This window comes from Salvelinus fontinalis, chromosome 20, assembly GCF_029448725.1.
Source record: "Salvelinus fontinalis isolate EN_2023a chromosome 20, ASM2944872v1, whole genome shotgun sequence".
NCBI classification, from domain to species: Eukaryota; Metazoa; Chordata; class Actinopteri; order Salmoniformes; family Salmonidae; genus Salvelinus; species Salvelinus fontinalis.
This window is the reverse complement of record NC_074684.1, coordinates 12,701,562-12,727,044: the sequence shown is the minus strand read 5'-3', so window position 1 is coordinate 12,727,044 and position 25,483 is coordinate 12,701,562. Positions and strand designations below refer to the sequence as shown.

Genomic DNA, 25,483 nt, shown 5'->3' with positions numbered 1-25,483 from the left:
GGGTCGTGTTCAGTAGGGCATGCAACAAAAACCTTTTTCAAACTTTTTGAAACGTAAAAAGTAAACAAGTGTTTTGAAGCCCACCCTGAGATTCCTGACATCCTGTCCCTGGGTCGTATTTATTAGTGATCACCGTAGCAAAACATTTTGCAATGAAAATTAGCTTATTTTTGGACAAGTTTAGGCAGTCCCTCCCCAGTTTGGTCAGTTTATTTCTAGTGAATACAACCCAGGTCTCCCCTGTCCAGAGGGAAGATGAGAGAGAAGAAAACTATGGTTCTAAAATATGACTACTACACCCCTGAAACTATCACCTCGCCTGAAGTCCCCCTTTTTTTAGGGGGATTTGGATTCCGATATCCTCATGATTATATTGATATTAATGAAGTTTTAATATTTTTTTTATTTAACTAGGCAAGTCAGTTAAGAACAAATTCTTATTTACAATGACGGCCTACCAAAAGGCAAAAGGCCTCCTGTGGGGACGGAGGCCTGGGATGAAAAAATTATAATAAATACAATATAAATATAGGACTAAACACACATCACAACAAGAGAGACAACACTACATAAAGAGAGACCTAAGATAACAACATAGCAACAAATTCACTTAGTGTAAGGGGCCAGGAGAGAGCTTAGGGCAGGTAGGGTACAGGCAGGTGCTGATGGAGGACGATAGCATTGAGCAACAGTCAACAAAGAGCTATTTGAAAGTTTAACGCTTACCAGAAAATCGAATTGTTTGGGGATAGACTTGGTGGAGACAACCGAGCACTGAAGGTGATCCTTGGTAAAGATTGCCACCCCCAACTTTGGAAGGTCTGTCTTGCCGAAAAAGGTTATGACCAGAAAGGTTAACGCCAGTATTCAAAACACTCTTCCTAAACCACATCTCAGTAATGACCAACACAGAAGTCTTTCTTTCGCCTTTTATTCTTTCAGTTTCTCTAGAGTTTAGGTTTTGAAAACATGGCTCAGGGTGGTCTTGTTTTGGCCACGTTTTGTGCAATTTTAGGTGGCTTTTGGCTGGGAGTGGAGTAAATTCAGAACATCCCTAGCAGCTTTCCCACTAATCATTGCTATAGCATAAAGGCTATGGAATTACTCAATGTCATGGCCTTGGCTAAATGTTAGCATTGTTGAAAATTATGACCGTGCTGGCTTACTCATTGCATTCCCTTCTGTTTTTACACAGAATACTTAGTAAATGAATCATCAACAGATTACATTTTTTTAAAGTATTTTTATATATATAAAAAAAACTATCTCGTGCTCATGTGTGTCTTTTTCAAGAAGTCAGTGCAATATATTTTTTAAGGTGGTAAGAGTACACTGGAGCAATACATCAATGATTTGTCACTTGTGGGATTACTATATTCAAACCACGTGACATTTCAGAGCGCCGGGATCTTCCCCTGCGCACGTACTACTATCGTAGCGGATGTTTAAACAGCACTTTAACAGTATGCTTATGAATGTAGAATGTATGACAAAGGTGGAAGAAGCATGCTCTCTTTCAGGCAGTACTGAATGAAGACTGTTTACGGATTTCGAGAGATGTTACAGCAAAACGGTGAGTTTCTCTGACAAATGTTGAAATGTGTGATTGAGATAATTGTAACTTTTAAGAAATTATTGATTTCGGTAGCATTTAGCTCTGGTCCAGGTCCTTAATGCGCCTAACTCTGTAGTGAAAGGATACGCGCTAACCGCCCTGATCCAGAGCTATCATGCAGCGTGCACTTCTGGATATTACGTTCTTTTTTTTTCTCTCTAAAAATGTTTTTTTTTTTTTGTCTTCAAGGATCATGCGGGGAAATGTAGATACATTTATAGGTCACCTCAGTTACTGGTAGTTTGCTGTTATTGTAGCCTACATTTGCGTAAGGACATGAAAGAAAATTGTGAGTTTATTGTTGGTTATTTGTTATTTATATTTTATTATAATAATATTTCAAAGCAACTGTGATTAATCATTCCAGACGGCTATGCGTTATTAAGTGTTCAATAAGCAAAGCATAGCTGTTCACCTTGCCACCTTGTTCGACTCAGTGGGTAGTTAAATGTTGTATCCATTTTTTTTGAAAACAACGAAATGATCAATATTTAATGAATAGTTTAAATGGTAAAATATTTTAAATCAGTCAGGTTGGTGTAGGAACCTTGCAGTGCATGTTGTTTATGTCAATTCATGTGATTAAATCTGTCGCACGAGCGCTCACGCACGCTCAGCCGGTTATATCTCAACCTTATTCTCAGAATATTGTGTGTGCCATCAGGTAGGCTACGCTAGCCTAGACATAATAATAAGATAGTGTAGCACAACACGACCCACTTAGGTCTCCCATACAAACTGTCAAGTGAGTTGAAAGAAGCGCCTCCTCAAAAATCCCCGGAGCACCGAGATTAACGGGGGCGAAATGAGTGTGCGCTACCGTCACTAATGGCAGGCGACACATAGAGCAAAGGTTTTATTTTATCCTAAAGTCATCGTGTTCATCCTTAACATAAATGTGTGTCAGGAAAGAGGGCATGTGACACAATGAAGACAAAGCCTTACAGCAGGCGGAGGAGCCAGCCCCTCTTTCAATATCGATCAAAAGTGTCTAGTCGGGTGGTAGATTTCCTTTCAGCACACAAACTCAGTTTCAGAGAAAATGATCCAGTATATATATGTAGGCTATGCACTTAGTGAACCAGTGTGCTGGCCCATGGTTCTGTAGAAGCTACAGCTTCTGGGCTATGATTTATACATTCTGAATCGTAAATGCCATGCTAAATGCGTAGGTTACTTGTATTACTATGCATTAATGATTCAAATGTGCATTTGTTTTATATAGCCGATCTCCTAGTCTCGTTTGTCAGGCAGCAGTTCCCTGATGCCTATTTTCCCAACCTGGTTTCATAGACTAGACGAACATAGTAGACGTAACATAGTAAATGTAAATCCGAGATACTCAATTTAGGGAGTTTCGAGTTCCAATCTCATCACTGACAATTTTAGCAACTTTTCAACTACTTACTATTTTTTGGCTATTTTGCAACTACTTAGCATGTTAGCTAACCCTTCTCCTAACCCTAATTTGTAACACTATAGTACAGCATTTAATTGTAACATATCATACCAAATGGGTGATGGACATCCAAAAATTAATACATACCATACGAAACATAACATATCATATTAAATGGAGTGTCACAGATTTACGTACAGAATAATACGGAATGCTCTGAGACCAGGTTGATTTTCCCAGTGCTCTAGTGATCCATTCATTCACCCCTCTCATCATAAATGTGACCGACCAGCTTGATTCGGTCTTATGTAGCAAAATTTGAAATTTACATTGGATAAAAGTAGAGACTCAGAGCTAGACAATTGTATATCATACACTACAGTTAAGGAACAATGGGAAAGTAATTATGCCTTGAAAGTTGATGAACTTGTAACCCCACTTTTGATAAAATGGCCCTTGAATATTTTGGTGCACCTACTGGAGAGCTCTTCTTTGTCTACACACATTCAAATCAAAATCGAATCAAATTTTATTGGTCACATGCGCCGAATACAACAGGTGTAGTAGACCTTACAGTGAAATGCTTACTTACGAGCCCCTAACCAACAATGCAGTTTCAAAAAGTATGGATAAGAATAAGAAATAAAAGTAGCAAGTAATTAAAGAGCAGTAGTAAAATAACAATAGCGAGACTATATACATGGGGGGTACCGGTACGTAGTCAATGTGCGTGGCACTGGTTAGTTGAGGTAATATGTACATGAAGGTAGAGTTATTAAAGTGACTATGCATAGATAATAACAACAGAGAGTAGCAGCGATGTAAAAGAGGGGGAGAGTGTGGGGGGGGGGGCAACGCAAATATTCTGGGTAGCCATTTGATTAGGTGTTCAGGAGTCTTATGGCTTGGGGGTAGAAGCTGTTTAGAAGCCGCTTGGACCTAGACTTGGTGCTCCAGTACCGCTTGCCGTGCGGTAGCAGTGAGAACAGTCTATAACTAGGGTTGGCTGAAGTCTTTGACAATTTTTAGGGCCTTCCTCTGACACCGCCTGGTATAGAGGTCCTGGATGGCAGGAAGCTTGGCCCCAGTGATGTACTGGGCCGTTCACACTACCCTCTGCAGTGCCTTGCGGTCGGAGGCCGAGCAGTTGCCATACCAGGCAGTGATGTAACCAGTCAGGATGCTCTCGATGGTACAGCTGTAGAACCTTTTGAGGATCTGGGGACCCATGCCAAATCTTTTCAGTCTCCTGAGAGGTAATAGGTTTTGTCGTGCCCTCATCACGACTGTCTTGGTGTGCTTGGACCATGTTAGTTTGTTGGTGATGTGGACACCAAGGAACTTGAAGCTCTCAACCTGCTCCACTGCAGCCCCATCGATGAGAATGTGGGCGTGCTCGGTCCTATTTTTCCTGTAGTCCACCATCATCTCCTTTGTTTTGATCACTTTGAGGAAGAGGTTGTTGTCCTGGCACCACACGGCCAGGTCTGTGACCTCCTCCCTATAGGCTGCCTCGTCGTTGTCGATGATCAGGCCTACCACTGTTGTGTCATCGGCAAACTTAATGATGGTGTTGGAGTCGTGCCTGGCCGTGGAGTCATGAGTGAACAATACAAGAGGGGACTGAGCACGCACCCCTGAGGGGCCCCAGTGTTGAGGATCAGCGCTGCGGATGTGTTGTTACCTACCCTTACCACCTGGGCGGCCCGTCAGGAAGTCCAGGATCCAGTCACAGAGGGAGATGTTTAGTCCCAGGGACCTTAACTTATTGATGAGCTTTGAGGGCACTATGATGTTGAACGCTGAGATGTAGTCAATGAACAGCATTCTCACATAGGTGTTCCTTTTGTCCAGGTGGGAAAGGGCAGTGTGGAGTGCAATAGAGATTGCATCATCTGTGGATCTGTTGGGGCGTTATGCAAATTGGAGTGGGTCTAGGGTTTCTGGGATAATGGTGTTGATGTGAGCCATGACCAGCCTTTCAAAGCACTTCATGACTACAGACGTGAGTGCTACGGGTCGGTAGTCATTTAGGCAGGTTAACTTCGTGTTCTTGGGCACAGGCACTATGGTGGTCTGCTTGAAACATGTTGGTATTACAGACTCGGACGGGGAGAGGTTGAAAATGTCAGTGACGACACTTGCCAGTTGGTCAGCGCATGCTCGCAGTACACGTTCTGGTAATCCGTCTGGACCTGAGGCTTTGTGAATGTTGAGGTTTTCCTCACATCGGCTGCGAGGAGCGTGATCACACAGGACTTCCGGAACAGCTGGTCTTCTCATGCATGTTTCAGTGTTATTTGCATCGAAGCGAGCATAGAAGTAGTTTAGCTCGTCTGGTAGGCTCGTGTCACTGGGCAGCTCTCGGCAATGCTTCCCTTTGTAGTCTGTAATGGTTTGCAAGCCCTGCCACATCCGACGAGCGTCTGAGCCGGTGTAATACGATTTGATACGAATACGATTTGCTACCCCAGGAAATCTTAAGTCTTATTACATACAGCCGGGAAGAACTATTGGATATAAGAGCAAAGTCAACTTACCAACATTACGACCAGGAATACGACTTTCCCGAAGTGGTCAGGCTCCGTAGACGGGCTCATCACTCACCACTCCCAAGTATACTACTTGCCAATATCCAGTCTCTTGACAACAAGGTAGACGACATTCGAGCAAGGGTTGCCTTCCAGAGAGACATCAGAGATTAACATTCTCTGTTTCACAGAAACATGGCTCACTCCGGATATGTTATCAGAGTCGGTACACCCACCCTGTTTCTTCACGCATCGCGGCGACAGAAACAAACATCTCTCTGCTAAAAAGACGGGCGAGGGAGTATGCCTTATGATTAACGAGTCGTGGTGTGATCATAACAACATACAGGATCTCAAGTCCTTTTGTTCACCTGACCTAGAATTCTTTACAATCAAATGCCGACCACATTATCTACCAAGAGAATTATCTTCGATTATAATCATAGCCGTGTATATCCCCCACCCCAAGCAGACACCTCGACCACCCTGAAAGAACTTCATTGGACTCTATGTAAACTGGAAACCATATATCCTGAGGCTGCTTTTATTGTAGCTGGGGATTTTAACAAAGCTAATCTGAAAACAAGGCTCCCTAAATTTTATCAGCATATCGAATGTGCGACACGGGCTGGCAACATTCTGGATCGTTGCTACTCTAACTTCAGCGACGCATACAAAGCCCTCCCTCACCCTCCTTTCGGCAAATCTGACCACGACTCCATTTTGTTACTCCCAGCATATAGACAGAAACTAAAACAGGAAACGCCCGTTCTCAGGTCTGTTCAACGCTGGTTCGACCAATCGGATTCCACACTTCAAGATTGCTTTGATCCCGTGGACTGGGATATGTTCCGGATAGCCTCAGACAACAACATTGATGTATATGCTGATTCAGTGAGCGAGTTTATTAGCGAGTGCATCGGTGATGTTGTACCCACGGTGACTATTAAAACCTTCCCCAACCAGAAACCGTGGATTGACGGCAGCAATCGCGCAAAACTGAAGCGCGAACCACTGCTTTTAATTATGACAAGGCAACCGGAAACATGACTGAATACAAACAGTGTAGCTATTCCCTTCGCAAGGCAATCAAACAGCTAAGCGTCAGTATAGAGACAAAGTAGAGGTGCGCAATTCAATGGCTCAGTCACGAGACGTATGTGGCAGGGTCTACAGTCAATCACGGATTACAGATAGAAAACCAGCCCCTATCGTGGACACCGTCTTGCTCCCAGACAAATTAAACAACTTCTTTGCTCGCTTTGAGGACAATACAGTGCCACTGACACGGCCCGCTACCAAAACCTGCAGGCTCTCCTTCACCGCGGCCAACATGAGTAAAACATGTAACCGTGTTAACCCTCGGAAGGCTGCCGGCCCGGACGGCATCCCTAGCCGCGTCCTCAGAGCATGCACAGACCAGCTGGCTGGTGTGTTTACGGACATATTCAATCAATCCCTATCCCAGTCTGCTGTTCCCACATGCTTCAAGAGGGCCAACAACATCTCCACCCCACTGATCCTCAACACTGGGGCCCTACAAGGGTGTGTTCTCAGCCCTATCCAGTACTCCCTGTTCACCCATGACTGCGTGGCCATGCACACCTCCAACTCAATCATCAAGTTTTCAGACGACACTACAGTGGTAGGCTTGATTACCAACAACGACGAGACGGCCTACAGGGAGGAGGTGAGGGAGCTCGGAGTGTGGTGTCAGGAAAATAACCTCACACTCAATGTCAACAAAACAAAGGAAATTATCGTGGACTTCAGGAAACAGCAGAGGGAGCACCCCCCTTTCCACATTGACGGGACAGTAGTAGAAGGTGTAAAGTTTTAAGTTCTTTGGCGTACACATTACGGACAAACTGAAATGGTCCACCCACACAGACAGCGTGGTGAAGAAGGCGCAACAGCGCCTCTTCAACCTCAGGAGGCTGAGGATATTTGGCTTGTCACCGAAAACACTCACAAACTTTTACAGATGCACAATCGAGAGCATCCTGTCGGGCTGTATCACCGCCTGGTACAGGAACTGCTTTGGCCACAACCGTAAGGCTCTCCAGAGGGTAGTGAGGTCTGCACATCGCATCACCGGGGGCAAACTACCTGCCCTCCAGGACACCTACACCAGCCGATGTCACAAGAAGGCCAAAAAGATCATCAAGGACAACAACCACCTGAGCCACTACCTGTTCACCCCACTATCATCCAGAAGGCGAAGTCAGTACAGGTGCATCAAAGCTGGGACCGAGACTGAAAAACAGCTTCTATCTCAAGGCCATCTATCTCAAGGCCATCATGACTGTTAAACAGCCATCACTAACATTGAGTGGCTGCTGCCAACATACGGACTCAAATCTCTAGCCACTTTAATAATTTAAAATTGGATGTAATAAATGTATCACTAGTCACTTTAAACAATGCCACTTTATATAATGTTTACATTCCCTACATTACTCATCTTATATGTATATACTGTACTCTATACCATCTACTGCATCTTGCCTATGCCGCACAGCCATCGCTCATCCATATATTTATATGTACATATTCTTATTCATTCATTTACACTTGTGTGTATAAGGTAGTTGTTGTGAAATTGCTTGATTACTTGTTAGATATTACTGCACGGTTGGAACTAGAAGCACAAGCATTTCGCTACACTCGCATTAACATCTGCTAACCATGTGTATGTGACCAATACAATTTGATTTGATTTAGTCCTGTATTGACGCTTTGCCTGTTTGATGGTTCGTCAGAGGGCATAGCAGGATTTCTTATAAGCTTCCGGGTTAGAGTCCCACTTCTTGAAAGCGGCAGCTCTAGCCTTTAGCTCGGTGCGGATGTTTCCTGTAATCCATGGCTTTTGGTTGGGGTATGTACGTACGGTCACTGTGGGGACGACGTCATCGATGCACTTATTGATGAAGCCAAAGACTGATGTGGTGCACTCGTCAATGCCATCGGAGGAATCCCGGAACATACTTTTTTTATTGATCTAGTAACTGATGCTTCCTGCTTTAATTTTGGCTTGTAAGCAGGAATCAGGAGAATAGAATTATGATCAGATTTGCCAAATGGAGGGCGAGGGAGAGCTTTGTCTGCGTCTCTGTGTGTGGAGTAAAGGTGGCCCAGAGGTTATTTTTCCTCTGGTTGCACATGTAACATGCTGATAGAAATTTGGTGAAACGGATTTAAGTTTCCCTGAATTAAAGTCCCCGGCTACTAGAAGCGCCGCCTCTGGGTGAGTGTTTTCTTGTTTGCTTATGGCGGAATACAGCTCATTCAATGCTGTCTTAGTGCCAGCCTCTTTCTGTGGTGGTATTTAAACAGCTACAAAAAAATACAGATAAACTCTCTAGGTAGATGGTGTGGTCTACAGCTTATCATGAGATACTCTACCTCAGGCGAGCAAAACCGCGAGACTTCCTTAGATATCGTGCACTAGCTGTTATTTACAAAAATACATTGTCCGCCGCCCCTTGTCTTACCAGACGCCGCTGTTCTATCCTGTCGGTACAGGGTATAACCAGCCAGCTGTATGTTGATAGTGTCGTTGTTCAGCCACGGCTCCATGAAGCATAAAATATTACAGTTCCGCGTAGGTCGTCTATTTTATTGTCCAAAGATTGCACGTTTGCTAGCAGAATGGAAGGAAGTCAGGGTTTATTCGATCGCCTATGAATTCTCAGAAGGCAGCCCAACCTTTTCTCCGCCTTTTCTTCACACAAATGACGGGAGCCTTTTGTTAAGACATGTAGGTAGGTAGCTAGATAGCTATTCCAACTCATAACGTTACTACCATGGATGAATCTGCAGGTAGCTAAAGCTAACCAACCAGGTTCAATGTTAGCTAGCTGGCTAACATTAGGCTATAACTAGCAATGCAAATGGCTTTCTGAGATACAAATAATATTACCAACTTTAGCTAGCTAGCTAGCTAACAGTATTCTTTGACTTGCAATGTAAACGTCTTTCTGACAAAATTAGAAATGATAATATCTGAAAATGTATGTAACTAGACTCTCTTACCTGTGTGTATAGAAAGTGAACACCCCCTTTAAAAATGTTTTGTTGCCTTACAGCCTGAAATGAAAACACATAAAATCAGACTTTATTTACACACGGATAACCTACAATATCCAAGTGAAAAACATTTTCAAAAAACTCACTAATAAACAGTAAAATACCCTATTTGGATAGGTGAACACCCCCCAGAGTTAATACTTGGTGGAACCACCTATTGCTTGAATTACAGCCATGAGTCTCTTTGAATACGTCTCTACTAACTTTGCAGACCTAGACTGTGCAATATTTGCCCATTCTTCTTTGCAGAATTGTTTAAGCTCAGTCAAATTGCATGGTGACCACTCATGGACTGCACTCCTCAAGTTCTTCCACAGATTCTAAATAGGATTTAGGTCAGGGCTCTGACTAGGCCACTCAAGGACTTTCACCTTAATTTCCTTCAGCCACTGTACGGTTGCTTTGGCAGTGTGCTTTGTTTCATTGTCATGTTGAAACGTGAACCATCTTCCCATTTTTTACTTCCTGTCAGAGGGCTGCAGGTTCTCCTCAAGAATCTGTCGGTATTTTGCACTGTTTATTTTCCTTTCTATCCTGACAAGTGTTCCAGTCCCTGCTGAAGAGAAACACTGCCACAACAGGATGCTGCCACCGCCGTGCTGTACTGTTGGCATGGTGTTCTTTGAGTGGGAAGACTTATTGGGTTTTTGCCAGACATATCGTTTTGCTTTCAGGCCAAAAAGTTCAATTTTGGTCTCATCTGACCACAGCACCTTTTGCCACTTAGCCTTGGAATCTACAATGTGCTTTTTGGCAAAGCTCAAACGAGACTTGATGTGGCTTTTTTTGAGGACTGTTTTGTTTCTTGCAACCCTCCCATAGAGGCCAGATTTGTGGAGCGCTTGTGATATTGTGGTCACATACACACGTTGACCAGTCTTTGCCATAAAGGCCTGAAGCTCCTTCAAAGTCTCTATTGGCTTCTTGGTAGCCTCTGTGATCAGTCTCCTCCTTGCCCGGTCATCCAGTTTGGAGGGACGGCCTGATCTATTTAGGGTCTGGGTGGTGCCATACGCCTTCCACTTCTTAAAAATGGTCTTAACAGTGCTCCGAGGGATAGACAAAGCCTTTTAAATCGTTTTATATCCATCCCCTGACTTGTGCCTTTCCACAACTTTATCTCGCAGATCTTTTGAAAGTACCTTTCCGCCCGTAGTGGATTCTTTGCTTTGAATTGCACCACTAAGCAGTGGAGTCCTCTATGAACAACTGCTTTTATTCTGAACTAATCAAAGTCACTACAATTGATCACAGATGGAAGTAAATTAGCTTGATTTGTGATCTGGAAAGTGTTTGGTTATACCTCAGAAAGTTTGAAATTGCAATTCTAATTCTTATTCAAGTAGGGTATTTTACTGTTTTACTTTTAATACATTTAAAGATATTTTTTTCTCCACTTGGATATTGTGGGTTACTGTGTGTAAATAAATCCTGAAAATGTCAAATGTTGTGTTTTCATTTCAGGCTCTAAGGCAACAAAAGGTGAACATTTTGAAAGGGGGTGGTGACTTTCTATACCCACTGTACATGGATGAACGCTTCTCCCTCTCTGTCACGGATGCCATGGTTGTCCTTAGTTTGACGATGTAATCCGGAGACAGGTGTTTTATACAACAGCCTTCTGTGTGTTCTATTTTCAACTCCCTCTGCATATTTGCAATCAAACGGCAGCTTCCATCGGGCAGAGCTAGCAGGAAGGTTCTTGTCTTTTTAGGTAGTTAAACCAATAAGGCTCGTAATTTAACAAATTGTATTCGTATTTACAGATGGCAATACAAGTTTGTTATTAAGGCACATGAAAGTTCAAGTCAAGGCATTTCTGCCAAAAAACACATCTTGATAAAAATAAAAGTATGTTAAAGTCAAATGCCTGTCCTGTGAAGTAGTGACGTGCGACATACACCTAATTTCCTGAAACGAGTCACAAATGTAACTGGGAAATAAACAATTTAGTATTTAAGCATCCATCTTGAACAGCCATAGGGTAAAAAGTCTGCTCTGCCACACAGGAGAGTGTTGCTTTAGTGTTGCTCTTGTAAAAATGTAAGTGGTTTAACAATGCTTCTTGACCCACACTCATTTCAGAAGTATTTTTTGGTCAAGTAAAGACTGGGCTGGTCCAATTTGTTAATTTCTCCTCTGCACATCACAGGGACTGAGTCAACTGTGTAGCTGCAGGGTTAAATCTTTTTCAGTTCAAAAGACAAAAGCAAGATGTAACACACTCTTTGGCTGAGTCTTTGCCTTAGAGTGCAGTTTAACTGCTTAGAGTGCAGTTTAATTATCTAACTGCTTTGACACAAGTCACTCAACAATTATACTGTATAGAATTACACAAGTCACTCTCTAATATTAAGGAAGTCTTGGTTCTGCTCACCTGAGTTAGAATACCCCATGATAAGCTGTAGACCACACTATTTACCAAGATCATTTTAATGTATATTTTTTGTAGTATTTAGTATTTACCACCACAAACTGATGCTGGCACTAAGACCGCACTCAACGAGCTGAATAGGGCCATAAGCAAAAACTAAATAAATGCTCACCAAGAGGCGACGCTCCTAGTGGCCGGTGACTTTATGTGGTCTGATGAAGCGGATGCTAAACTACACAACTGTTTCGCTAGACCAGACAGGAAAATGTTCTGAGATTCATCCGATGGCATTGAAGAGTTTAGCACATCAGTCACTGGTTTCATTAATAAGTGCATCGACGACGTTGTCCCCACATTGACCAAACGTACATATCCCAACCAGAAGCCATGGATTACAGACAACATCCGCACTGAGCTAAAGGCTAACGCTGCCGCTTTCAATGAGCGGGACACTAATCCAGACCCTTATAAGAAATCCTGCTACGCCCTCCAACGAACCGTCAATACAAGACCAAGATCGAATCCTACTACACTGGCTCTGATGCTCGTCGGATGTGACAGGGTTTGCAAACTATCACGGATTACAAAAGGAAAACCAGCCGCGAGCTATCCAATGGCATGAGCCTACCAGACAAGCAAAATACGTGTACCTTCTAAGTACGCTTCGAGGCTAGCAACACAGAACTATGCATGAGAGCACCAACTGTTCCGGACGACTGTGTGATCACGCTCTCCGTAGCCGATGTAAATAAGACTTTTAAACAGGTTAACATTCACAAGGAAGCAGGGCCAGACGGATTACCAGAACACATACTCAGAGCATACGCTGACCAGTTGGCAAGTGTCTTCACTGACATTTTCAACCTCTCCCTGACCCAGTCTGTAATACTTATATGTTTTAAGCAGACCACCATAGTCCCTGTGCCCATGAACGCAAGGGTAACCTATCTAAATGACTATCGCCCCGTAGCAATCATAGCCATGAAATGTTTGAAAGTCTGGTCATGGCTCACATCAACACCATCATCCAAGACACCCTGGACCCACTCCAATTCGCATACCGCCCCAACAGATCCACAGATAACGCAATCTCTACTGCACTCCACACTGCCCTTTCCCACCTGGACAATAGGATCACCTATGTAAGAATGCTGTTCATTGACTACAGCTCAGCGTTCAACACCATTGTGCCCTCCAAGCTCATCATTGAGCTAAGGACCCTGCGATTAAACACCTCCCTCTACATCTGTATCCTGGACTTCCTGACGGGCCGACACCAGGTGGTGAAGGTAGCCACGCTGACCCTCAACACGGAGGCCCCTCAGGGGTGCATGCTTAGTCCCCTCCTGTACTCCCTGTTCACCCACGTCTGAATGGCTGCGAATGACTCCAACACAACATTAAGTTTGCAGATGACAAAACGGTGGTAGGCCTGATCACCAACAATGATGAGACAGCCTATAGGGAGGAGGTCAGAGACCTGGCAGTGTGGTGCCAGGACAACAACCTCTCCCTCATATTCAGCTGTAACGGCGGTCCTCCTCCTCTTCATTTTCGGAAGAGGAGGAGTATTGAGGGAACCAAGGCGCAGCGTAGTGAAATGACATTTTATTAACGAAAAAAACACGAACTTGAATAAACAAACAAAAATAACAAACGGTGTAGACAGACCTATACGACGAACTCACATAAAACAAGAAGAACGCACGAATAGGACAATTAGACTACACAAACCGAACAAACCGTAACAGTCCCGTATGGTGCAAACAATTACACAGACACGGAAGACAATCACCCACCACGAACACTGTGACAACGCCTACCTAAATATGACTCTTAATTAGAGGAACGCCAAACACCTGCCTCTAATTAAGAGCCATACCAGGCAACCCAAAACCAACACAGAAACAGAAAACATAGAATGCCCACCCAACCTCACGTCCTGACCAACTAACACACATAACAAACTAAGATAAATAGGTCAGGAACGTGACATCAGCAAGACAAAGGACAAAGCTGATTGTGGACTACAGGTTTTCGGGTCTGTTCCCTGTACTGGTTTTAACCCCTGATCTAATCAAATATATTTGATGAGTTTTTAGGCAACAACACAACAGGCACAATTTTACAGTTCACAGAATAGCCTACTGTAACCTACCTCACATGCATGTGTAGCCTAGTTTAAAGACAACCAATGAAAACATAGGAATACAACCTAGTAGTCTTACAGCATTTATCTCTCAATATCAAAACAAAAATAAAGAATGACACCCTGTGTTCATGGAGGGAGTCTGTACGAGGCCTAGCAGGGAATTATAAAAGTAGTTTGCGACGTCGTCACAGGAATCTTCTCCTTAGGATGGCTAATTAAATGTTCATTAACAGTGTCATTTCTTATCCTTGCATATGTAACATCAATCAACTAATTAAGTCCACGACTTTAGATGTCCTCTTCTTTCAGGACATTAATAACAGAAAGTCCAATTACTTCCACAGGAAACTTTTGTAAGTCACTTCAGCTCTCTTTTGATGTTGGTAACAACTGTTTGATCACTCCAGCGTGTAGCTAGCTAGCATCACTCTGGCTGGTAGCCAGCTTGTTCGATTGAACTTCGCGGCAATCCCAATGGCGAAATGACAGTCAGTATGTGTGTGAGGTAGAACTTCCAGAATAAGAAAGTCTGTGGTTTTAATGACGCCTATATCCCATTAGAAAGACAAGGCAACCTCCAGAGTATTCCAAACAGGACTTTATTGCCATATTATAGATGGGAATGGTCTAAAACGGAATAGAAACATGGAATGAAGATATGATAATACAATAACTACAATATAATGTAAGAAGACAATAGCAGCAGGTGTAACAGTATAACTTTAAACCGTCCCCTCGCCCCGACACGGGCGCGAACCAGGGACCCTCAGCACACATCAACAACGGTCGCCCACCGCTCCACAAAGGCCACGGCCCTTGCAGAGCAAGGGGCAACACTACATCTAGGTTTCAGAGCAAGTGACGTAACTGATTGAAACGCAACTAGCGCGTACCCGCTGACTAGCTAGCCATTTCACATCCGTTACACTCACCCCCCTTTCAACCTCCTCCGCAGCAACCAGTGATCCAGGTCACGGCACCAATGTAACAGTATAACTTTAAACCGTCCCCTCGCCCCGACACTGGCGCGAACCAGGGACCCTCTGCACACATCAACAACGGTCGCCCACGAAGCATCTTTACCCATCGCTCCACAAAGGCCACGGCCCTTGCAGAGCAAGGGGCAACACTACTAATAGGTTTCAGAGCAAGTGACGTAACTGATTGAAACGCTACTAGCGCGTACCCGCTAACTAGCTAGCCATTTCACATCCGTTACACAGGCAGTAACAATAACAAGGAGAGCAAAGGGACTGAATAAATACACTGCAACAGTGAATGGCAGGCTATTACATAGTAACAGGCAATAACAAAGGACTGTATGAAATGAATAACAAATAGATAATAGGAAATACTGGCTAATTGCTACTGACAATAATATAAGTAATAACACAATAGTAATAAGATGGAGAAACTAAGCATCACCAACTATACTAGTACACAATGCAACAGCAATAAGAACAAATAACAAACTTACATTCTTTCACACACCCCAAAGCCATCAATCCAACCACGCTCTCTCACAAGGAATTTACACTTGGAAGGAAAAAGGGATTTACTTATACCCTTGTGAGAGCTTAGGGTGGGCTGGCTGTGCAATCACAATCCCAAAGGATGGGTGAGATCTAGACAACTCGGCACCAGCCAAGTGAGGGAATATTCTTTACAATGAGGTATGAAACAATCCTCTTCCAGAACAAGCATGTCCCCTTTTTCCAAAGATACTCCGAATTAGGTTACCTTCTGAATTCGGCTACTCTCCAGTCTTTGCCGCTCTCTCACTCTTTCCTCTTGTTGCTTTCACACACACCTGCGCACTCACTCGAGCCCTCTCTCTTTGGTCCTCGCACCGGAGCTGTGACGTCACTGCTAATAGTTGACTCGGACAGTCCGAGAGTAATAGTGAGTCACATCTCTCAACTCCACCACATTACCCTCTGCAAAACCCTGCCAAGTCTGAGTACCTAGGCAATGTACCCCTAGAGCTCCTCTGAGACCGCCGGGGACCCTCCCAATGTCGTCTCTTTATACCTGGAGCCTTTCCCCTCCGGAATAGTTGCCTTTTCCCCCCAACCTCAACAGATTTGTCTACTGCAGCTTGCAGCACTCTTGCTGGGCCATCCCGTTGACTGTCCGACTGCAAGACCCACATGGAATCGTGAGGGTCGACCAATTTTTTTTTTTGTGCTCGATCTTCTCACTCTACAGAGGGACGGTGATCTTCCTTCTTCCCACGACCTTTGTTGGAACCACATAACTGGTCTGCCTCCCAATGTTCGCCCTGACACGCTTCAGCGGGGCTTCCTCTCCAGAGTCGGTGGCGGTCCCACTTTGTCACAACTTACTGGTTGGTGAAGAGTTGTCCTTGAAGGTCCCACATGACATTCATTCCCACGATGCCGGGCACTTCTTGTGGTTCCCTACTCTCTGACAGAGGATGCTTCAAGAAGAAGACACACTTCCCATGTAGTTTTCTTCCCATGCACTTCATGTCTGTCTCCAGACAGCCAAAAACAGGAATATCCAGCCCTTTGGTGGCTGTAAAACGCACCCACCTTGCACACGACAGTTCTAGATCACCAGATAGCTAGATCAACTCCAAAGTGCTTTTTAAAAGTGTGTCTTGGCAATGGTGGTGACCTCTGACCCAGTATCAAGCAAACATCTAGTCTTAACTCCAGCAATTTTCACCTCCACTATCAGGCAGCTACCAAAAGCTTTCAAGGTCTTTCACAGTCTGACTGCAGATGGTTGATACGTTCCTTCCACCCTGGCTATCAGTGTCTATTAGTTGGACCAAGACTGGCATGGTTATACCAGTAGACCCCCCTTGAAACCCCTGCACCATGTGCAGTAACGGCTAGTATGCCCCGGCTGTCCGCACGTGTACCAAATACAGTGCATTCGGAAAGTATTCAGACCCTTTGACTTTTCCCACATTTTGTTACGTTACAGTCTTATTCTAAAATGGATTAAATAATTTGTTCCCTCATCAATCTACACACAATACCCCATAATGACAAAGCAAAAACAGGTTTTTAGAAATCTTTGCAAATGTATTAAAAATAAAAACTGAAATATCACATTTACACAAGTATTCAGACCCTTTACTCAGTACTTTGTTAATGCACCTTTGGCAGCTATTACAGCCTCGATTCTTCTTTGGTATGATGCTAGAAGCTTGGAACACCTGTATTTGGGGAGTTTCTCCCATTCTTCTCTGCAGATCCTCTCAAGCTCTGTCAGGTTGGATGGGGAGTGACGCTGCACAGCTATTTTCAGGTCTTCCAGAGATGTTTGATCTGGTTCAAGTCTGGGCTCTGGTTGGGGCACTCAATGACTTGTCCCGAAGCCACTCCCACGTTGTCTTGGCTGTGTGCTTAGGGTCGTTGTACTGTTGAAGGTGAATCTTCGCCCCACTCTGAGTTCCTGAGCGGTCTGGAGCAGATTTTAATCAAGGATCTCTCTGTACTTTGCTCCGTTCATCTTTCCCTCGATCCTGACTAGTCTCCCAGTCCCCGCCACTGAAAAACATCCCCACAGCATGATTCTGCCACCACCATGCGTCACCGTAGGGATGGTGCCAGGTTTCCTCCAGACGTGACGCTTGGCATTCAGGCCCAAGAGTTCGATCTTGGTTTCATCAGACCAGTGAATCTTGTTTCTGTGGGACCTTATATAGACAGGTATGTGCCTTTCCAAATAATGTCCAATCAATTGAATTTACCACAAGTGGACTCCAATCAAGTTGTAGAAACATCTCAAGGATGATCAATGGAAACAGGATTCACCTGAGCTCAATTTCGAGTCTCATAGCAAAGGGTCTGAATACTTATCTAAATACGGTATTTTCTTTTCTTTTTTTTAAATCTAAAAACCTGTTTTCGCTTTGTCATTATGGGGTATTGTGTGTAGATTGATGAGGGGAAAAAAATATTTTATCAATTTTAAAATAAGGCTGTAACTTAAGAAAATGTGGAAAAAGTCAAGGGGTCTGAATGCTTTCCGAATGCACTGTGAATCGTTCATCGTTGTCCATCAATGGAGGACTGGTGTTCCTCCTCCCTGGGGCCTATTCCTCTTGGGGGGTTCGGTCTCTCCTGGCCTGGCAAATTTCCTGAACCAGTTCTTCCTGCTAAGGAAGCTATCTTCTGATTTGTGTCTTGGAGGCCCTCTAAAGCTACAGAAGATGACGGCGTAGCCGCCGCAGCCTCACTCACCGTGCCTCGTGATTTGTTGCTGTTCTTGGCTGGGGTTGTTTTTTTTTTTCCTCCTCTTACCAGGTGATAGCAACATTAATCATATCAATGAAGGGCAATTTCTTCTCCTTTAGGACCATCTTCATCTCCCGACGAAAGCCATCCTCACTGAATTCCAAAATCAGCTGTTTCTTGAGTATTTCTTCCGGCTCTGTAACACAGTTGGGATCTTTTTTTAGCACTCTGTCCAACGTTGTCTACAGGTCATATACATAGGCCCGAATGGTCTCATCAGCCTTGCGTCTTCCCATACAACTCCTTAAACAAGATCCCCAGACGAACCTTACCCCCGTACATGTCCAAAAGTACCGCATAGATGCAGGCAACATCCTCTTCATCCTCTAACATCAGCTTCACCGTTTCACTGGCCTCTCCTATCAGGTGCTGCCTGATTAGCTCTGCCCAATCACTTACCGGCACACAGGAGACCCGTAAGCTCAACTTCACCAGGGCTAGCCATTCCTCAACCGTCTGCTCCCAAGAGGCCCCACTGAAGTCTGATAGTTTTCGGTCACGAGGAATATACACAGTTGGTGCCACAGTTAGGCTTGGGCGGTATCCAGATTGTCATACCTTCATACCGACCTTGTGCCATACCAAGATATTCAATAAAACCGACACTGAACACAAGGGGCTTATGAAGTGTGTGCAGCCTGTGCAAGAAACAAATCAGAGCTCATGCTTTTCATGCAACTTTTTTCAAATCATCATAAGTCACATCATGCAGCATTAGAATTAATTAAAAATCAAAACATATAGCCCAACGTTTGTATCACAACTAAAGTTACATAAATAACTCTAAATTAAGCATATAGGAGGGCCTGTTTCTTTGTTAACCGCTTAACACAGAATAGCTGCATGTGCGCAATCCGTCAGAAATCATTTGGAGAAAATATCCGTTCTATTTAATTCAGCTTTGTTCAGTTGTATTTTTAATAATATAAAATAATTGTATATCTTACCTTTATTTAACTAGGCAAGTCAGTTAAGAACAAATTCTTATTTACAATGACGGCCTACCCTCGCAAATTGTGCACCACCCTATGGGACTCCCAATCACGACCAGATGTGATGCAGCCTGGATTCGAACCAGTAATGTCTCTTGCACTGAGATGCAATGCCTTAGACCACTGTGCCACCCGGGTGCCCAATAATAATAATAATCATGCCATGGAATTCTCCGAAAATCTTGTCTGCTAAATTAGTTAGCATAGCCCACAGCCATGTGGCATAGCCAGATCAGGGCCTAACATAAGGAGAACTCAGAGTATGCTATTCTGTTCTTCTGAAATAGACTACATTTTCTTCATATCATGTTTCTTTAGACCTTTCTAAAATAAACAATGGATTTATTGTGATGGTGCAGGCTATATTAAATTGATTTATTATAATTCTTAAAATGCAGATGTTCGAAAGGTCTACATCAGTGGCTTGCAGGCTATGTGTGGAAGCCAGGAGATGCTAAATGTGTTTATGTTAATTAACGGTCAATTATCATGACACCGGCAGTTATTTGCTTGACAATCACTGGCTGACAAAATTTCATGACAGCCACATCATCCATCTCCAACTTAGACTGGGACCCCTTTTAGTTTGGTTTATCTAAAATGGGTGACAGAATAGTTCACAAAATAGCATACTGTAACCTACCTCACGTGCACGTGTAGCCTAGTTCAAAGCCAACCAATGAAAACATACCAATACAACCTAGAAGTCTTAGAGCATTTGTATCAGATAGCTCAATATCAAAACGAACAAGTAATAGGGAAAGCCACATCTCTCAACTCCGCCACACATATCTATAGACGCCTTTACAGGGTGGGTTCCAACGTGTTTTCCCATTGAGAGACTTCAGAGTTGTTGCAGGTAAATTATATTCATTACTCACAAAGAATTGTCTGGGTTGTCACACAGTTCCAGGCTGATAAATGGAAGAGCAAACAATATAGTCCGGCTGTTCTAACAGGTTCCAAGATGGTAATGATGTCAAAAAAAAGGTAAAGCCATGAATGTAAAAAAAACAATGCAAGAAAAATGAAATGGTTTACACGGTTGAACGCTGTTTCTCTTTGGCATCTTCCATACAGGCCTCCTACACTTCTTCCAATTATACTGAGGCCATCTTTACCCATAATCCCTTTATGCTGTCCAACAGGCCATTAGGTGTCACAATAGTCATAAAGTTGGGTTTCTGTACATACAATAAACAGTTGTCATACAATTCTATATTCAATAACAAATCAACCAAAAATATATTTTATACTGTACATTTTCTTTATGTACCAAAATGGGTCTAACAATGACCATCAAGGTTGATGACTAGATGAGTCATCAAGGTAGGTCAACAGAAAGTCGTTTTCAGTTGAGATACACCAACTAGGAGTTGTGGTATTACTTGTCTATCATGTGGTTTTTGGTTGCTTGCTAATTGATTCTCAGCAATGAAGCGCTTTAACATGCAAATGACTCAACATGCTAAGGGCCTTGACAAATCAGATGTACATTTCCATAAAGCCGAGGGCTGACTTTAAACCATGTTGCCGCTTTTGGACAGTCGCACATAGTCATGTATGCACTATGCACATAACTCAGATGCACATAACCACTATGCACATAACTACTATGCACATAACTACTATGCACATAACTACTATGCACATAACTCAGCTTCTGTGTCCTTCGAGCAACTCACTCACTCATTCTTCCTTTAGTGGCCCCTAAGGGGTTTTCTGTGAATACAGAGTAATTATGTTTCTGTCTCTGTATGTGTGTGTAAGTAAGGTAAAGTCTATCACATTAGACTACAGTGGCTGTAGAGTAGACAAACCACGAGAAGGAATGGATGTGGCTTACATATTAGGGGCATACTGTAGATCTAGAATTTTATATAACAGAAAGCTGTGAAACAAGCCAGAAAAACGCCTTTTGCGATCAAAATTAAAAAGCCCTTGTTAGTTTGCTTACTAGGCCAATAGGCCATCTTCAAGCATGATTTGTTCCGGAGATATCCAACCAATATGAATGACATGTAAACGTCTGTGGGAAAATGCTCTGCAAATAGAGTGAATCTTGTGATTTCCTCATTTGTGTTTGCATACATTCAAAGGTTTAATATATCACACAACCTGCATACCAAAATAGGAAATGTGACCTCGCTTTTTCTCTCTTTCCCTCTCTCTCTCTACCCTCCAGACACTATGTATGAGACGACCATGACTCAGATCAGCGTGGCAGCCACCAACTGCAACCTGACCTACTTTGAGGACCGCGTGCCCCTGGTTGTGCTTTACAGTGTGGTACTGATTATTGGGCTGCCCGCCAATATCATTACTGTCTACCTGACCTTCCTCCAAGTGCGCCGCAAAAACGTCCTGGGCATCTATCTGATGAGCCTGTCCGTGTGCGACCTCATCTACCTCTGCACCCTGCCCATGTGGGCCGACTACGCGAACATGGGCCACCAGTGGCGCTGGAGCTCAATGGCTTGCAAGGTGACGGGCTACTTCTTCTTCAACAACATGTACATTAGCATCTTCCTGCTGTGCTGTGTCTCCAGCGACCGATATGTGGCTGTGGTCTACGCCGTGGAGTCGCGCGGCCTTCGCCAGCAGAGGCTGGCAGTTGCGGTTACCTTGGTAATCGTCTTGGTGGTGTTCGTGGGCCACGTGCCAGTTTTTACCATGATGGAAGGCAACGCGGTAGAGAAGAAATGCTTTGAGCCGGGCCAGAGCACGCTCACAGTGACGGGTTTCAACTACGCACGCTTCATCATTGGCTTCTTGGCCCCACTGGTCGTGCTGGTGGTCACCAACCGTGCCATCCTGGCCAGCGTGCAGGCCAGCACGGGGCTGCGGCCGTGCCAGAAGGAGCGGGTGCGATACTTGGCGATTGCCGTGGTTATCCTCTTCCTGGTGTGCTTCGCGCCGTACCACATCATCCTGCTGCTGCGCGCAGTCACCTTCCACATCCCCAAGCTGCAGAAGACATGCAACTTCGAGGAAAGCATATACACCCCTTACACTATCTCTTTGGGCCTGTCCACCTTAAACAGCGCCATCAACCCCATCCTCTACGTGCTCTCCAGCGACAACATTCGCAAGGAGCTGCGTCGCGGCCTGAAATACCTTCGGGGGCGGGCCACCCTGCAGCCGCGTTCCACCGACAGCAGCCAGCACAAGATGCACAACTCCAAGAACTCGTCAGAAGTGGCAGCCGCCATACTGGATGTGGCAAAGGATGGCAGAGGAAGGGTAGAGGTTTGATATGGGAGCCAGAGGGGTATGCAGATATGACTGCTGAAGGAACTCTGGGATGGTGACTTGCAGGTACTCTGGAATATTAAACAAACTCAGCATAGAGCCAGGTGGAACCCCAAACATAGCAAGAGCAATGGGAGACACTGTATTCCAGCCATCCCAGAAACTGACTGGAATGTATATGATTGAAATGTGTCAAGCAGGACTTCAACTCCGCTTTAAGTTAATTTCTGCCTAATTTTTTGCTGTTCGTCTCCGGTTGAAGAAATTGGGTTATTCCTGCTATGCGGTACCTTTAGGACCTCATAACTTTTGTATTCTATTTTTTTGTATTCTAGCTTACTATCAGAAAAAGGGAAACATATTGGTCAAACTCAGGAACTTACATTTTTTTAGGTGCATAATCATAACAGGGTGGAACATAACAGGGTGGAACATAACAAGGTGGAAATGTGGAGCCTATATTAGCCATAGCGCTGGGAGTGAGCAAGATTGAGCTAGCATAATGGTGAACACTTGAACAGGATTTTAAATTCTCTTATCAAACATATTTTAACATTTGTAAATGTTTTGACTTGCTCTAATTTAGCCTAACAGGGTGGAAATGTATGAGTGGGACATGCAGACTATTAATATTTATTTAGCCGTGCACCATTGTTTTCCCACCAAAGAAATTATGACTCTTCCTAAATATGGTGTCATTGTAGGAAGGGGTTGTTTTCTTAAGTGGAGAATTACGACAAACTAACAGGATGGAAAGTGATATCAGGGACACACAGAAATAAATAAAATGATAATAAATAAAGTAATCATGATAAAAATGTTATTCATGAGAGATAATTTAACTAGGACTATAAAATAATGAAAACATATTTTAAATAGTGTATTTTATGGCTAATATTTCTCATGGAAGTTGATGAATAACAACCGGGGACAAAAAATGCCTACATCTACTGAAGAAAAGTGTTCAAAATGCATAGAATTCCCTTTAATATCCATATTTTTAAGGTAAAGGACATCTGACTTTATATTTAAAGCCTTTTAGAATCCACATTTTACACTGAATAAGAAGTAATATACTGAATCCTGGGTGACAGAAAAGGCGCCACATAGTTGTAGGAATGACCCAATTGTCAATGTTTGCCAAATTCAGCATTCATTTGTGTCCATGTGAAAGAAAAGTTTGAAACTTGACTGCTCTGGTGCTAATGTAGGAGTGAGAAACAGATTTTCTATTAATGGAAAAATTGTGTTTGCCTTTGGACAAACAGTATTTGTTAAAGAAATTGTGCAAAATGTGATACGCTGCAATACATATTATATATATATTGTGTTTGTCTCTAGAAACAAAGGTGATTTCACAGTAGATGATACATAGATCAACAGCATGCTCTTACAGTTTATTTTATTTTGAAAACGAAACTGTTTAGTGTTCGTCATGTTTTTGGTGTTGTGTTTTGCAACATGAAGATATAATCTTCGTATAACCTTTAATATACATTTAGTGTTTTTCGTCCTATGTTGCAGACCTTTTTAAAAGTTTGTAAAAAGCAAAGGCGTGTTCTTTTTATTGAAACATTTCATCTCGATGAACATTATTTATACTGTTTCTGTACATTTGTAAATAAACATTTGAATTAAAATGTGACATTTCAGTTTCATTTTTGAAGTGGAAGTCTGTCCAGATTTATCTTGCTCCTACGGGTGAAACGTGAGTTTCACACTATAACAGGAACAAACAAAGAGTGAGAATGCATAGGCACTTCAAGGTACTGACACAAAAAATAGCATAATAAAAGCTTTATTCCACTAATGCACTGTCAGGCTTTTTAGTTTGCATGCATAGCCTATATTACGTGTGGTTTCAGTGTTGTGACAGAAAAAACCCAGCGTTTGATGTTAAAAGAATATGAACATGCAGATGAAGGTGTGTTTAGGAGCTGTCTCAATAGAAAGAGCATCCGGTAAGCTTGTGGTTTGGAACATTGTTTTTTCACGGCCAAAAACATGCATAAAAATGTCACGTCTAGCTGTTCTTGGGCATTCATTTTGGTTGACACGGTCATGGATGAAAAGTGCATGAGGTGGAGAGATTGCGCAGAAACATGAGAGATGTGGGCCATAAAGTTGCAGCAATTCTTACCATTCTTAACCCATTGAATGGTTTCTCTTGTACAGCTCTATGTGTATGAACACGGTTGCTATTTGACATGCGGGTGTGGCGATACCTGCAAAAACATCTGCTAAATATGTGTATGTGACCAATACAATTTGATTTGATTTAGTTCATCAAAGGCAAATGCACACAAAGTGGTGACTACCATTGAAGAAATCCCAGCATAGATGGTTCCACAAGTAGTCTAACCTAGAGCAAGTTATTATCAATCAATCACATGTATTTATAAAGCCCTTTTTACATCAGTCGATGTCACAAAGTGCTGTACAAAAACCCAGCCTAAAACCCCAAACGGCAAGCTATGCAGATGTAGAAGCACAGTGGCTTGGAAAAACTCCCTAGAAAGGCCGGATCTTAAGAAGAAACCTAGAGAGGAACCAGGCTCTGAGGGGTGGCCAGTCCTCTTCTGGCTGTGCCGGGTGGAGATTATAACAGAACATGGCCAAGATCTTCAAATGTTCATAGATGACCAGCAGGGTCCGATAATAATAATCAGAGTGGTTGTAGAGGGTGCAACAGGTCAGTACCTCAGGAGTAAATGTCAGTTGGCTTTTCATAGCCGATCATTCAGTTAGAGACAACAGGTGCGGTAGAGAGAGAGTTCAAAACCGCAGGTCCGGGACAAGGTAGCA

At 43.3% G+C, this 25,483-nt stretch overlaps 1 protein-coding gene across 2 annotated transcripts; it reads left to right on the top strand.

Moving 5' to 3' along the window:
• Positions 1–1,394: 1,394 nt before the first annotated feature.
• On the top strand, positions 1,395–24,318 carry LOC129817316 (probable G-protein coupled receptor 132). Of its 2 annotated transcripts, none has more exons than XM_055872428.1 (2): positions 1,395–1,573; positions 21,612–24,318. In XM_055872428.1, exons 1-2 carry the CDS (start codon positions 1,531–1,533, stop codon positions 22,679–22,681), a joined length of 1,113 nt encoding a protein of 370 aa, XP_055728403.1. In that variant the 5' UTR covers positions 1,395–1,530; the 3' UTR covers positions 22,682–24,318. The 2 variants fall into 2 exon arrangements, with proteins under 2 accessions (XP_055728403.1, XP_055728404.1); XM_055872429.1 differs by lacking the exon at positions 1,395–1,573 and adding an exon at positions 1,788–1,904.
• Positions 24,319–25,483: the final 1,165 nt, after the last annotated feature.